Source organism: Gobio gobio, assembly GCF_949357685.1.
Source record: "Gobio gobio genome assembly, chromosome: 11".
NCBI classification, from domain to species: Eukaryota; Metazoa; Chordata; class Actinopteri; order Cypriniformes; family Gobionidae; genus Gobio; species Gobio gobio.
In genome coordinates, this window is record NC_137104.1 from 8,885,214 (window position 1) to 8,896,855 (window position 11,642).

The 11,642-nt window shown below is 38.2% G+C and overlaps 1 protein-coding gene across 2 annotated transcripts; it reads right to left on the minus strand.

Annotated features, from left to right (window-relative positions):
• Positions 1-43: 43 nt before the first annotated feature.
• asb4 (ankyrin repeat and SOCS box containing 4) lies at positions 44-11,406 on the minus strand. Of its 2 annotated transcripts, XM_079829459.1 has the most exons (5): positions 11,057-11,406; positions 8,621-8,920; positions 4,942-5,429; positions 1,232-1,345; positions 114-559 (listed from the first exon to the last, which is right to left on the minus strand). In XM_079829459.1, exons 1-5 carry the CDS (start codon positions 11,271-11,273, stop codon positions 371-373), a joined length of 1,308 nt encoding a protein of 435 aa, XP_079685585.1. In that variant the 5' UTR covers positions 11,274-11,406; the 3' UTR covers positions 114-370. The 2 variants fall into 2 exon arrangements, with proteins under 2 accessions (XP_079685586.1, XP_079685585.1); XM_079829460.1 differs by lacking the exon at positions 1,232-1,345 and having other exon boundaries at positions 44-559.
• Positions 11,407-11,642: the final 236 nt, after the last annotated feature.

Here is an 11,642-nt window from a genome sequence, read left to right on the forward strand (position 1 = left end):
TCCACAGTCTTAGCAGACAAGCTTAAAGCCTGACTTTGATTATAGTGCAGATAGTCCTTTATTAAAACACGAGGCTTATGGATGGGAGGAAAGAACAATAAATGATCACAATTAACAGTGTAAATATATCCGGTTTATTTACGATTTATGTTCCATATTGAATATTGATTTGTAATATTTTAGAAACATAAGAAAACAAAAACCAAGCAAACCCTGGAAACCAATGAATAAAAAGATGTAAATGAAACGTCTAATGTCACCAACACTGGAATAATGTGGAATGTCTGACAAGCAAACATAATGTATGGAGGATTTATGTAAAAGATGATGACTATGCTGCAGTCATATGTCTATAATGCAGAATATGCTGTCAGTATATGATTCCAACAGGCTCCAGAAGAAGGTATTTCTTCACTGATGGAGGAAGAATGAGTCGCTGGACACCCAATTCACAGCGATTCGCCAATGCAGCACGTATTGCGCATCTGGCCAGATGCTGCAGAGTGCGTGGATTGTTGGTGCAGGCGGCAAACAGAGAGTCATAGAAATTCCTGTGCCGCTAAATGAAGAAGAAAACAAACAAGGCTGAAAAAGTAACGCTTCATTAATCTTCAGACTTCTTGAATAGAAAGCATTCCCATTCACTAATACTTCATTGTGTGCTGCATTCAAGGCTTGCAGGGCAATAAAATATAAGTTATTATTTGCTTTTTTGTCAAGTCTGAATATTTAGTTTGAAAACAACATGCCCTAAAACTTAAATATTTGTCTAATTTTCAAGTAAAAACATCACAAAATATTGTTTTCTTCTCAAAAATATATACTTGGGGTCAATAAGATATTTAATGTTTTCGAAACAAGTCTCTTCTGCTCACCAAGGCTGCATTTATTTGATCAAAAATACAGTAACATCTGTAATATTGTGAAATATTATTACAATGTTTTCTATTATAATATAATAAAAAAAAAAAAAAAAATTCCTGATGGCAAAGCTGAATGTTCAGCATCACATGATCCTTCAGAAATCAATCATCGGTGTTCAAGAAACATTTCTAATCATTTTGATCAACATTATTTTCCTCACTTATTTTATGTATAAATATGACAAAAATGTTGAAATATTAATAAAACTAATATATTTTATCATGTATTTTATGAGATATTTTATTAAATAATAATAATAATAATAAAAAAACATTATTTGCAGTGTATAAAAAAGTTTGTTTCTGACCTCGTATACAGTTTCAGGAATAGCAGCTCTCCATTTTTTAGTGTACTTGATATGTTCATAAGAATTGACCATCACCTCCACTGCCCTGGGGTATTCATGACACGCCTGCAACACCTACTTAATCGAAAGACAACCAAGAACAACAACATTGATATTTTAAGACCCACTTTAAAGGTGGGGTAAGTGCTTTCTGGTAACCGATGTTGATTTCAAATCACCAAAACAAACACGCCCCTATTTTGATAGCTCCGCCCCGCACATACGTAACCCAGTCATTGACTTATACTTCTGCGCCGTAGCCTCTACACCGTGGCCTTCGTGTCAATTTTCATTTATACTTCTGCGTCCTTGTCCGCGTTGACGTGCATTTACACATCCAGAGGGAGCATGATACCCCTGAGGGAGGGGTTCTGGCAGACCAATCACAGCGCTTGCGGTCCACATAGAATTGACAAGTTGTTACGTTTTTGGAGAGGTGCACGTCAGGGTACTTCGTAGGCTATGCGTGCAACACACAGCCTATGATTTAGCTACGACATACACTCGACACTGAAGTATAAATTTGGCTTATGGTAGGGGTGGCTCGATACCACAATTTTGGCTTCGGTCTGGTACCACAATCTAATACCGAAGTACCGATATTAAATCCATACCATACATACAGGGTCTGAATTTTGCCGCATAATTTTACTCACAGATTCAACACTTTCACTGTCGTCTCGGGAGAAATCACTGCCCACGTCTATTTAAACTAGGGATGTCCAGATCCGATCACGTGATCGGAAATCGGGCCCGATCACGTGGTTTCAGACTCGATCGGAATTGGACGTTACCTCCCGATCAGGACTCAGATATATATATGTATATATATTCTCATTATTTTTTAACACATCTATAGTTATGCAGTGGCACAGAGTTAGACCCTTTTGACTCCACTTTGTTGCAGAGACGCTATTGGTTAAATAAGGTGAATTAAATAAAAAATAAGGAACATCCTGGATCTGTTTTTTCGCTCTCCTTTATACTTTTTTTATGTATTATAGAAGTATCGGATCGGGACTCGGTATCGGTAGATACTCAAAATCAAATGACTCGGACTCGGACTCGAGGGCAAAAAAACCTGATCGGGACATCCCTAATTTAAACCTTTCCAATTTGAACATGCACGCGTTTTTATAGCATTTCGTACTAACTTACATGGTATGCGAGCTCTTTGAGAGAGAGTTTTCTTTGCGCTCATACCAACAACACGCACACAAGCCTAAAGAGAGCTCACGCACTCCAAATTAAGTTGTTTTTCTTCAGTCAAATACACACAAAAATATGTCAGTCCGTCTTTAGTGAGTAGTCACATAAACGCAGTCGGTTATGTCTTACGCGAATGTAATAGTGCAATAGTGTGCGTGCAAATATTATGAAATCTAAACGTCACTGGTTGAAATCGAACGCTTGAGATTTCGTTATATTTAAACGATACGATCTTATGTATGTGCGTTGATCAGTGTTAAAAGAAAATAAATGTCTAAATTAAAAAATCGTTATGCACTCACTTGTTGATCTCTTAACCCTCTGGTGCTCTTCGTTTAGGGGTTGCATTTGTTGTCTTCCCGGTCATAAGTGACCGGACACCTAAAAATTAAACTTCCTCCACCCCAGTAAAACCAATGCAATTTATTTTTCTTCAATAATATTTTTTCTTTTTAATTTTGTATTTTGAGATGATTTGATGGTATTTTTTTTATATTTATGCAATAATTATGGTGTATTTTTGCCATTAAAAATGTTTGCCATTAAATGTTATTTAATTTTTTTTTATTACTGCAGTATTTCAGGTTAAAATAGAGACTAGGCCTTCAAAATAATTTTTTTGAAGGCAGATTAGCGCCCTCTTTTGGAATTATTTAAGAAATCATGCAACCATTTTTTTTCTGTGAATTTTGTTTTTGCAGATTTCCCATTCATTTCCTATGGCGGTCATTTTTGACCGAACAGCACAAGTGGGAGTATGTGTTTGTATGTGTTTACATACCTAATGCTAGAAAAGTCACCAAGTTTCATATCATTCTGATGAAGTTGTGATTTAAAAAAAATTCAAAATGTGGTTCATAGGTTCAGTTTTTCATAGGGGTGTGTGTGTGTGTGTGTGTATAAGTGTGCATGTGTGTGTGAGTGGATGTGTCAATATCACACTCTTGATGTTTTAGAGTGTCACCCCTTTACTGCTGTGTACTTTTTTTCAGGATCGTGGCCGATTTGTAGATTGTACACACAAATATTCAGAGAATTTCTGTGTTTTTGCCGATTTCCCATTCATTTCCTATGGTCGGTCATTTAAGACCGAAGACAATGAACGCTACTTTTTTTTTTTTTTACGACCAATTAACATGCTCGATCATGACCCCAATTTTTTTGTGTTTAAATACCTAGTGCTAGAAAAGTCACCAAGTTTCATATCATTCCGATGAAGCAGTGATTTTTAAAATGTCAAAACCGAAGAGCACCAGAGGGTTAATGTTGTGTACAAGTCAGGATGGGCAAGGTACAGACCCTTGGCAAGGTTTGATGGTTCTTCAGCAGTTTTATAAGCAAAGTAATTCCAAATTTCACATCTACTCCTGTCTTTATTCATTAGTTTTGGGCGTGTTGAGTAAGATTCAACTGCTGTATTCACTTTGTTCTGTGTTGCCACATTTGCCGGTTTCACATCAGTTTGGGTAGCGCTGTGAACTTCGGAACAGCGGCATATACCGAAATGAGCAAAATCCTGATATTTTCCCAGTACCGGTATACCGCGCATCCCTAGCTTATGGCGGAATCTGCTGTGCCAGACGGCCGAGGGTATGTTGTCATCAATAAGTGAAAGCAATGTGTGTTACTCTGGTAATCCAGGTCTAATGTTCAGTGAAAAAGTCATCCCTTACATCCCAAAAACACAAACACAGTTCGCATGAACAACTCGATAGCACGTGCACGACAGTCCAACTAACGAACATATTACAATTATGACAAGATTAGAGGGTTATATCCATCACTAAAAGAGGAAACAAAGGAAACAAACGTAAATTAGGAGTTTATTGTCTGACTTTTCGGACACATTTTGGGAGCTGACCCTTGAAACAGACAGTGGTTTAATGTTATAGGATATGGGAATGAATGGGTCTTTATCATCGCTGAAGTGAATGACGATACGATTGACAATGGACAAACAAGCGAACATGACACACTAGCATATTCAAGCAAAAGCCAGCGTATATTAGTTCTGTGAAACAAAACAAAACCAATGTTACTCGCCTATCGAGAAGAAATAAAGCATCCTCGGCGTCCGATTGCAGGCCTTAGCGCTCTTGGAGTTCTCTCCAGCGCTGGAAAGCTGATACTTCTTGACTGATCGGAAGCCTTTTTTTGTTCCACAGACATTTTCCACGTGGTTTTTTTATCTGCCATCTCTCTCTTTCTGTCGTCGCTCGGCTAATGCCCGTCCTGTGTCGTGTATTTTGAATAATGACGTGCACTGAGCGCTCTCTTCTCCCCGTCATTAGTAGACACGCCCCTTACTGCTGATTGGCTACAAGTTTGTTTTGGTCCACGGCCCGAGACACTTTTCTAAAGCAGTTTTGAAATAACACTTACCCCACCTTTCAGCGCAGCTTCTAATTGACCATAAAAACATACCAAAATAATAAAGCAGTTGTGCTGGGTGAGTGATGTACCTTGTGAAACTGTGGTGGATACACTCGGGCCGCTCCGTAGTTCAGAAGCAGCTGATAGCAGCGTTCAGGAATGGCCCACGGCCTGATCTGCGTCACCTTCATCGCATACTGTATGGCTGCGCATCCATTGACATCCATAGCGTTAGTCTCTGCACCGGCCTCCAGAAACATCTGGATAAGCACATGGTCGCAATTCCAGCACGCCTTGTGCAACACCGTCTTCTTGTCTTCCTCATATAAATGTAATTTAGCATTGTGGTCCAACAGAATCCGGCAGACAAGATGGTGGTCTGAGCTGTAGGTTCGCTCGCGAATGTCCATGGCCCAGAATGCAGCAGTGATCAGAGGCGTCTCCATGTAGCCGTTGACTACATTAATATCAGCTCCATGAGCTATATACAAAGCCACCAGCTCTGGGATACCAAAGCGGGCCGCTGTGTGCAGAGGGGTGTCCTGGTTCTCCTCAGTGGGCATGTTGACATTTGCTCCTGAAGTCAGAGTAGAAGACTTTTGTGGGGGGTTTTGTCCACACAATAAAACATTGTAGCTGTATTTGTCCATATAATGAAGTCAATGGGGTGCAATATTGTTTTGGACCCCATTGACTTATATGACTTGGTGTATGTGACTTTCTTTCAGCCAAACACAGAGTTATATTAAAGGGTAAGTTCACCCAAAAATGAAAATTAGATCATGATTTACTCACCCTCAAGTTATCCTAGGTGTATGACATTCTTCTTTCAGACGAATACAATCGGAGTTATATTAAAAATGTCCTGGCTTTTCCAAGCTTTATAATGGCAGTGAATTATTGGGTCATTTTTGAAGTCCATAAAAGTGTGGCTTCGGGGGTTAATAAAGGCCTTCTGAAGCAAAGTTTGTGTAAGAAAAATATTCATATTTAAAACTTTATAGACTAAAATAGCTGGCTTCCGGCGGTCAGCAAGTCGACTTGCTGATACTATGTATAGGAGCATCACAAGCAATGACGCCTCTCGTGGATAAGGCTGGGCAACAAACTCAAGCCCCTCTTCTCTTATATAGAAATCCTCCGCCATTTCTCTTTAAAAATTCTCATTTTAGACTCTAATTCATGACCGGTGTTTTGTTTTGCTCTATCCTCTGCGCTTCTGCTTTCGTCAATACGCATGCGTCAAGGGTTCAAGGGTCAAGGGTTACTCTTTCACCGCAACTTTTTACCTGTTGCGTACCGCTGACTGCCGGAAGTTAGTTATTTTAGTCTATGCACCACTTCGCTTCAGAAGGCCTTTATTAACCCCCCGGAGCCGTGTGGAGCAGTTATATGATGGATAGATGCACTTTTATGGACTATTCACTGCCATTATAAAGCTTTGAAGAGCCAGGACTTTTTTAATATAATATATCTATGATTTATTCGTCTGAAAGAAGAATGTCATATTTACCTAGGAGGACTTGAGGGTGAGTAAATCATGGGCTAATTAAAATTTTTGGGTGAACTAACCCTTTAAAAAATATCCTGGCTCTTCCAAGCTTTATAATGGGAGTTAATGGTACCTGCGATTTTGAAACCCCAAAAAAACGCATCCATCCGTACATCATAAAAGTAATCCATAAGGCTCCAGGGGGTTAATAAAGGCTTTCTGAAGCAAAGCGATGTGTTTTTGTAAGAAAAATATCCATATTTATAACTTTATAATCTATAATCACTTGCTTCTTGTAATGACAGTACACAAGTCTAGTTCCGGTGGAAGAGTGACCTCTGACCCGACGCATGCGTATTGACGAACGCAGAAGCGCAGAGGATAGAGCAAAACAACACACCAGTCACGAATTAGAAGTCTACAACAATATGCAGGAGGAGCTTCAGTTTGTTGCCCAGCCCTATTTGTTTGAATTGCGAGAGGGGTCTACTCTCACCTAAGCTTACGCTACTCCTACATCCTACGTCATGTGTCGGGTCAGAGGTCACTCTTCCACCAGAACAAGACTTGCGTACAGCCGTTACCGGAAGCCAGTAATTATAGTTTATAAAGTTATAAATACGGATATTTTTCTTACAAAAACGCACCGCTTTGCTTCAGAAGGCCTTTATTAACCCCTAGGAGCCGTATGGATTACTTTTATGATGGATGGATGAGCTTTTTTGGGCTTCAAAATCTCAGGTACCATTCACTACCATTATAACGCTTGGAAGAGCCAGGATCTTTTTTAATATAACTCCCATTGTATTTGGCTGAAAGAAAAAAGTCATATACACTTAGGATGCTTGAGGGTGAGTCATTTTCATTTTTGGGTGAAATAACCCTTTCAGCCTAGTCCCAGACTAAATTGCATGTTTGCGCTGTTTTAACTGAAAGCATATCTAAAATATGTCAGCAGGGCTCGACATTAACGCTTGTCCAGGACAAGTGGATTTTTCGAAGGGGCAAGTGAAAAATAATTTTACTTGACCGACGGACAAGTATCCAGGTTAAAACGTCAAAACAAAAAATAACTAGAGAATCACCAAAGTGCAATAATGGTTCTGCATTCATTCGTGTAAATGGAGAACGATAGTGGAAAATAATATAAAACGAACTGACAAGATTGTGCTGTTGAGGCTCGCACAGCCTCTCGAGGAGAAAATAGAAAACAAATGAGCGCCGCTCATACAAAAAAAACTTCGGTAACATAGTTTTTATATTTATTACATATGATACAGTTAAGCAACATCACACAAACAAGAGTGTTGTTTGTTTTCCTGAATACCATCATGACTGAAAATGACTGATTTCATGTGCCAGTTCCATAAACAATTAATTAACATTAAGTCACTTACATTTTAGATGCAATATGGACTGTTTTTGTTCTATTTCAGCAGCGAAAATAGTTCCAAACAAAGATAACAACAGAAACGTAACGCATCTCACAGCAACAGCGTGTTAGAAAATGATACAGAGTTTTGAATGAATCGGCTGAATCAAAGATTCAATGACCTATTCGTAAACGACTGCCTTATTCTTGATTGAATTAGCCGTTTGAATGAATCGACTCAATAAATAAGATGGTCACCTGCTGCCACCTACTGGTGGTTTAGTTTAATCTTTCCAACATTTCTTATTTGTATATTCAAAAATATTAAAAAATAATCTCATAACATTATTTAATGCAGTTGTAATTTTTTAGTGTAAATAATTTAATTTGATTGGTAACAGCCTATAGTGTCTTATTCTAATTTAATTTATAGATCAAATTTAAAAATATAAAATGAAAGCTGAAGCATAGCCTATATTTAATACGATTATGGAAAAATGCCCTTTATAAAAAGGTAAAAATATCACAAATATGCATATTTAAATATGTCAAAGCTGATTGAACACCGGTGAGAATATTGCTTCAGAATAGAGTATATTTACAAAAAACAAAACAAATAAAAAAATCTGGACAAGCAAATTTTTTACTCGGACAAGTGAATGACAGATTGGACAAGCATGTGAACAGGATTAATGTCGAGTGCCATTGTTTTGTCTCAAGATGCACACCAGTAATGTTTTTTTCTAAGACACTTTTATAAAAGCTACTTAAATGCCCTAAATGAACTAAGGCCTCATCCTGGCTTAATCTAAGACATGTCTGTGAAACCAGGCCCAAGTTCAACTAAATTAAATTGAGAAATTTAGTTTAAGATGTTCAATCATAACATCACAAATGTACGGACCTTTGAGAATAAGCTGTTGGGCGCAGTCCAGAGACTCTGGAGAAATGCAGTAGTGTAAAGGGGCGTGTCCACTCAGGGACAGGCTGTTGATCCGTGCTCCCCACTCCAGCAGAAGTTCCACACAGTCCGCATTAGACACCGTACAGGCCACATGTAGAGGGGTCTTCCCATTAGGTTTCCTGTTGACCGCTGCCCCATTCTGCAGAAGGACTATGGCACTCTCCAAAGCGTTGTACATCATACACACGTGAAGACCCATCGCCCAAGATGTCTCCAACTTATAACTTGGTAGCCAGTAACCTAACGTGTTAACATATTTCATATTAAAATAGTATACATATGGGGCAGGGAATATCCTTTTAGAAAGCAGCTTGCTAATTGGTTGCAGGTGGTATTAGAGGCGGGGTATTTTCATTCCAGAGAGCATCTGATTAGACAAAAATCTGTGTAGTGTATGATGAGTCATCAATATTTTTGTTTGTTTTCCCAGAAGACAAAATCATACTAAGGCTGCGTCCCAAATTGCATACTATATAGTAGGCGAAAACAGTATGTGTCCGAATTCACAGTACTTCACCTACTTCTTCAAACGGACGCTGATAAGGGCATGGCGGATGTAGTATGTCCAGTGTAGTGACACATTGGGTCTCCTTTAGGACCCCAATTGATCCCTTTGGTTCAAATTGCTTTTAATAGGAAGGCCTACTCTCTTTAGCGTCTGATTATAATTCCTACAAAATCATGTTATGTAAATGCTGTTTCAACTAGCTATGTTATAATGTCCATTTATGTCTGTATTAGTTAGCTTATATGTGACCCTGGACCACAAAACCAGTCAGAAGTCTCATGGGTATATTTGTGGCAATCGCCAATACATTGTATGGGTCAAAATTATCGATTTTTCTTTTATGCCAAAAATCATTAGGGTATTAAGTAAAGATGCATGATCCATGAGGATATTTTGTAAATTTCCTACCGTAAATATATATATAAAAATGGAAAACCAATTGAAAGCTTATTTATTCAGCTTTAACAGCTTTCAGATTATGTATGAATCTCAATTTCCAAAAATGTACCCTTATGACTGGTTTTGTTGTCCAGGGTCACATATACTAGCAAAGCAAACAGATAAGCAATTAGCCTGACAGCTTAGTTTATACACACATTTGCACTTACCAAATACTTCAGTTATAGATAAAACAAATTAACGAAGTTCAATTAATCACTAGGCTATTGTTATTTATTTATTAACAGTTAATCAAGTGTAAGAAATGAAGTTCAATTGGTTTTATTATGCACTAATGTGTTTTGGTACGCAATAGTAAGCTATGTGTATTTTAAATTCATTCGTATATAATTAGGATAATCATTATCTGACAGTTTGGGGAGACCCGATTTGTCATGACACCGGATTACATTCATACTACACACACTCATACTATAGAACAGGGGTTTTCAAACTGGGGCCCGGGGACCCCCAGGGGTCCTCCAGAAGGTTCTATGGGGTCCCCAGAAAATTTCAGAGAATAAAAAGACAATACAAAACTGGATAAAGTCTACTAAACATTCTACCTGCTTCATTTCTAAATGTTTCTCACCATATGCATACTTTCCAGAATTGTGTATGCTTGCTTTGTATCTTTCTAGTGAGTTTTTCTCACCATATTCCCCTTTGTCTTGCTCTCATGGGTTGTAAGGCAGTATTCTTAACGCAGTGCGTAAGCTGCTTACATACAATTATTGTGAAAGTTGCTTAAACAAATCATTTTTACTTGAAAATGTTCTTCTTCAGGTTTATACATCCAGCATCAAGTATAACCAATTTAAGTTTGGAAACCATTTGTTGAATTTATAATGTCACACTTACTATTTATCTAGAAGTTTAAATGTTTTTTTCCATACATAAAATATATAGATGGATTTTAGGCAGGGGGTCCCTCATCATATTTGGGAGTCCTTGACATCATAAAGTTTGAAAACCTATGTAAAAGAACATACTTTTTAGCGGTCATTAAGTAATTACTTGTTCAAAATAAGTAGGCCTACCTTACTCAAGAGAGTATGCGACTTTTATCAACTTTAAAAATGGTTTCAAAGCTAACACACAGGGCCTAAAAGCCACAAAACTCCCGTTTTGTTTTTATCTGAGAGGATAAACTAATTTACAGTATAAATGGTCTTGATTCATTTGAGGTATAATTATACAACTGGACAAATGCTATTTTAAAAAGTTTAGGATGAAATAGTGCATATAATATACTGCAGGACATGTTCAAGTACCCTTATTTAGCTTGCTTCACAGAGGGTGATTTCATAGACAGTCTTTAGTTCTGTGGTAGTCTGGCTCCACCCTGTGGTTGGATAACTAATTGCAGTCATGCATTGCATTGGTTTCTCTGGTAAAAGTGCGACTGTTGTGTAGTCATCATGAATTACCTTGCTTATACGAGGCAAGGGTCATATCACGGTCCTCCACGTCTAACACAGCGTCTATGTCAATGCTGGTGGTGCGAAGGATTTTTGCAACCTCAGCTGCGTCGTTACGCGTGAGCGCTTCTAGAAAGCGTGTCTTTAAAAGATTCGCTGCTTCCCGACGCGACAGATTCCGCTCATCTTCCTCATCTAAACCGAGAAGTGCTCGAGACCCACTCATATCGCACACATACACCGATTAATCCGCAATAAACACTCTTTTAGTAAATGTACGTGATTCCCAAAAGCTTGTGAATTCCGGTGGCCAGGAGCGTGGTTGTGAAACAGTCGGCGGAGTCGGTCACATATAGTCTGGCTATTAATAGACTGAGGGGAAGAGGTCAAAGCATAGCAAATGTTTACCTTTACAAAAATAACATAACAATAAAATACCATGGCTACCATAGTAGTACCATGACACCCGCCAAAATATAATTGTTACTACACTCGCATATCGACTGCATGATAGAAATATTATAAAAAGCTGTCCATAACTGCATCTTGCTGTAAACAACATTCTTCTATGCTTTCACAATTTGTTAACCCCTCC

Coding starts and splice junctions, on each gene's coding strand:
- asb4 (XM_079829459.1), bottom strand. CDS start 11,273: ATGAGTGGGTCTCGAGCACTTCTCGGTTTAGATGAGGAAGATGAGCGG. Junction 8,921..11,056: donor CCTTGCCTCGTATAAGCAAG/GTAATTCATGAT, acceptor TTAACACGTTAG/GTTACTGGCTACCAAGTTAT. Junction 5,430..8,620: donor CCAACAGCTTATTCTCAAAG/GTCCGTACATTT, acceptor CTCTGACTTCAG/GAGCAAATGTCAACATGCCC.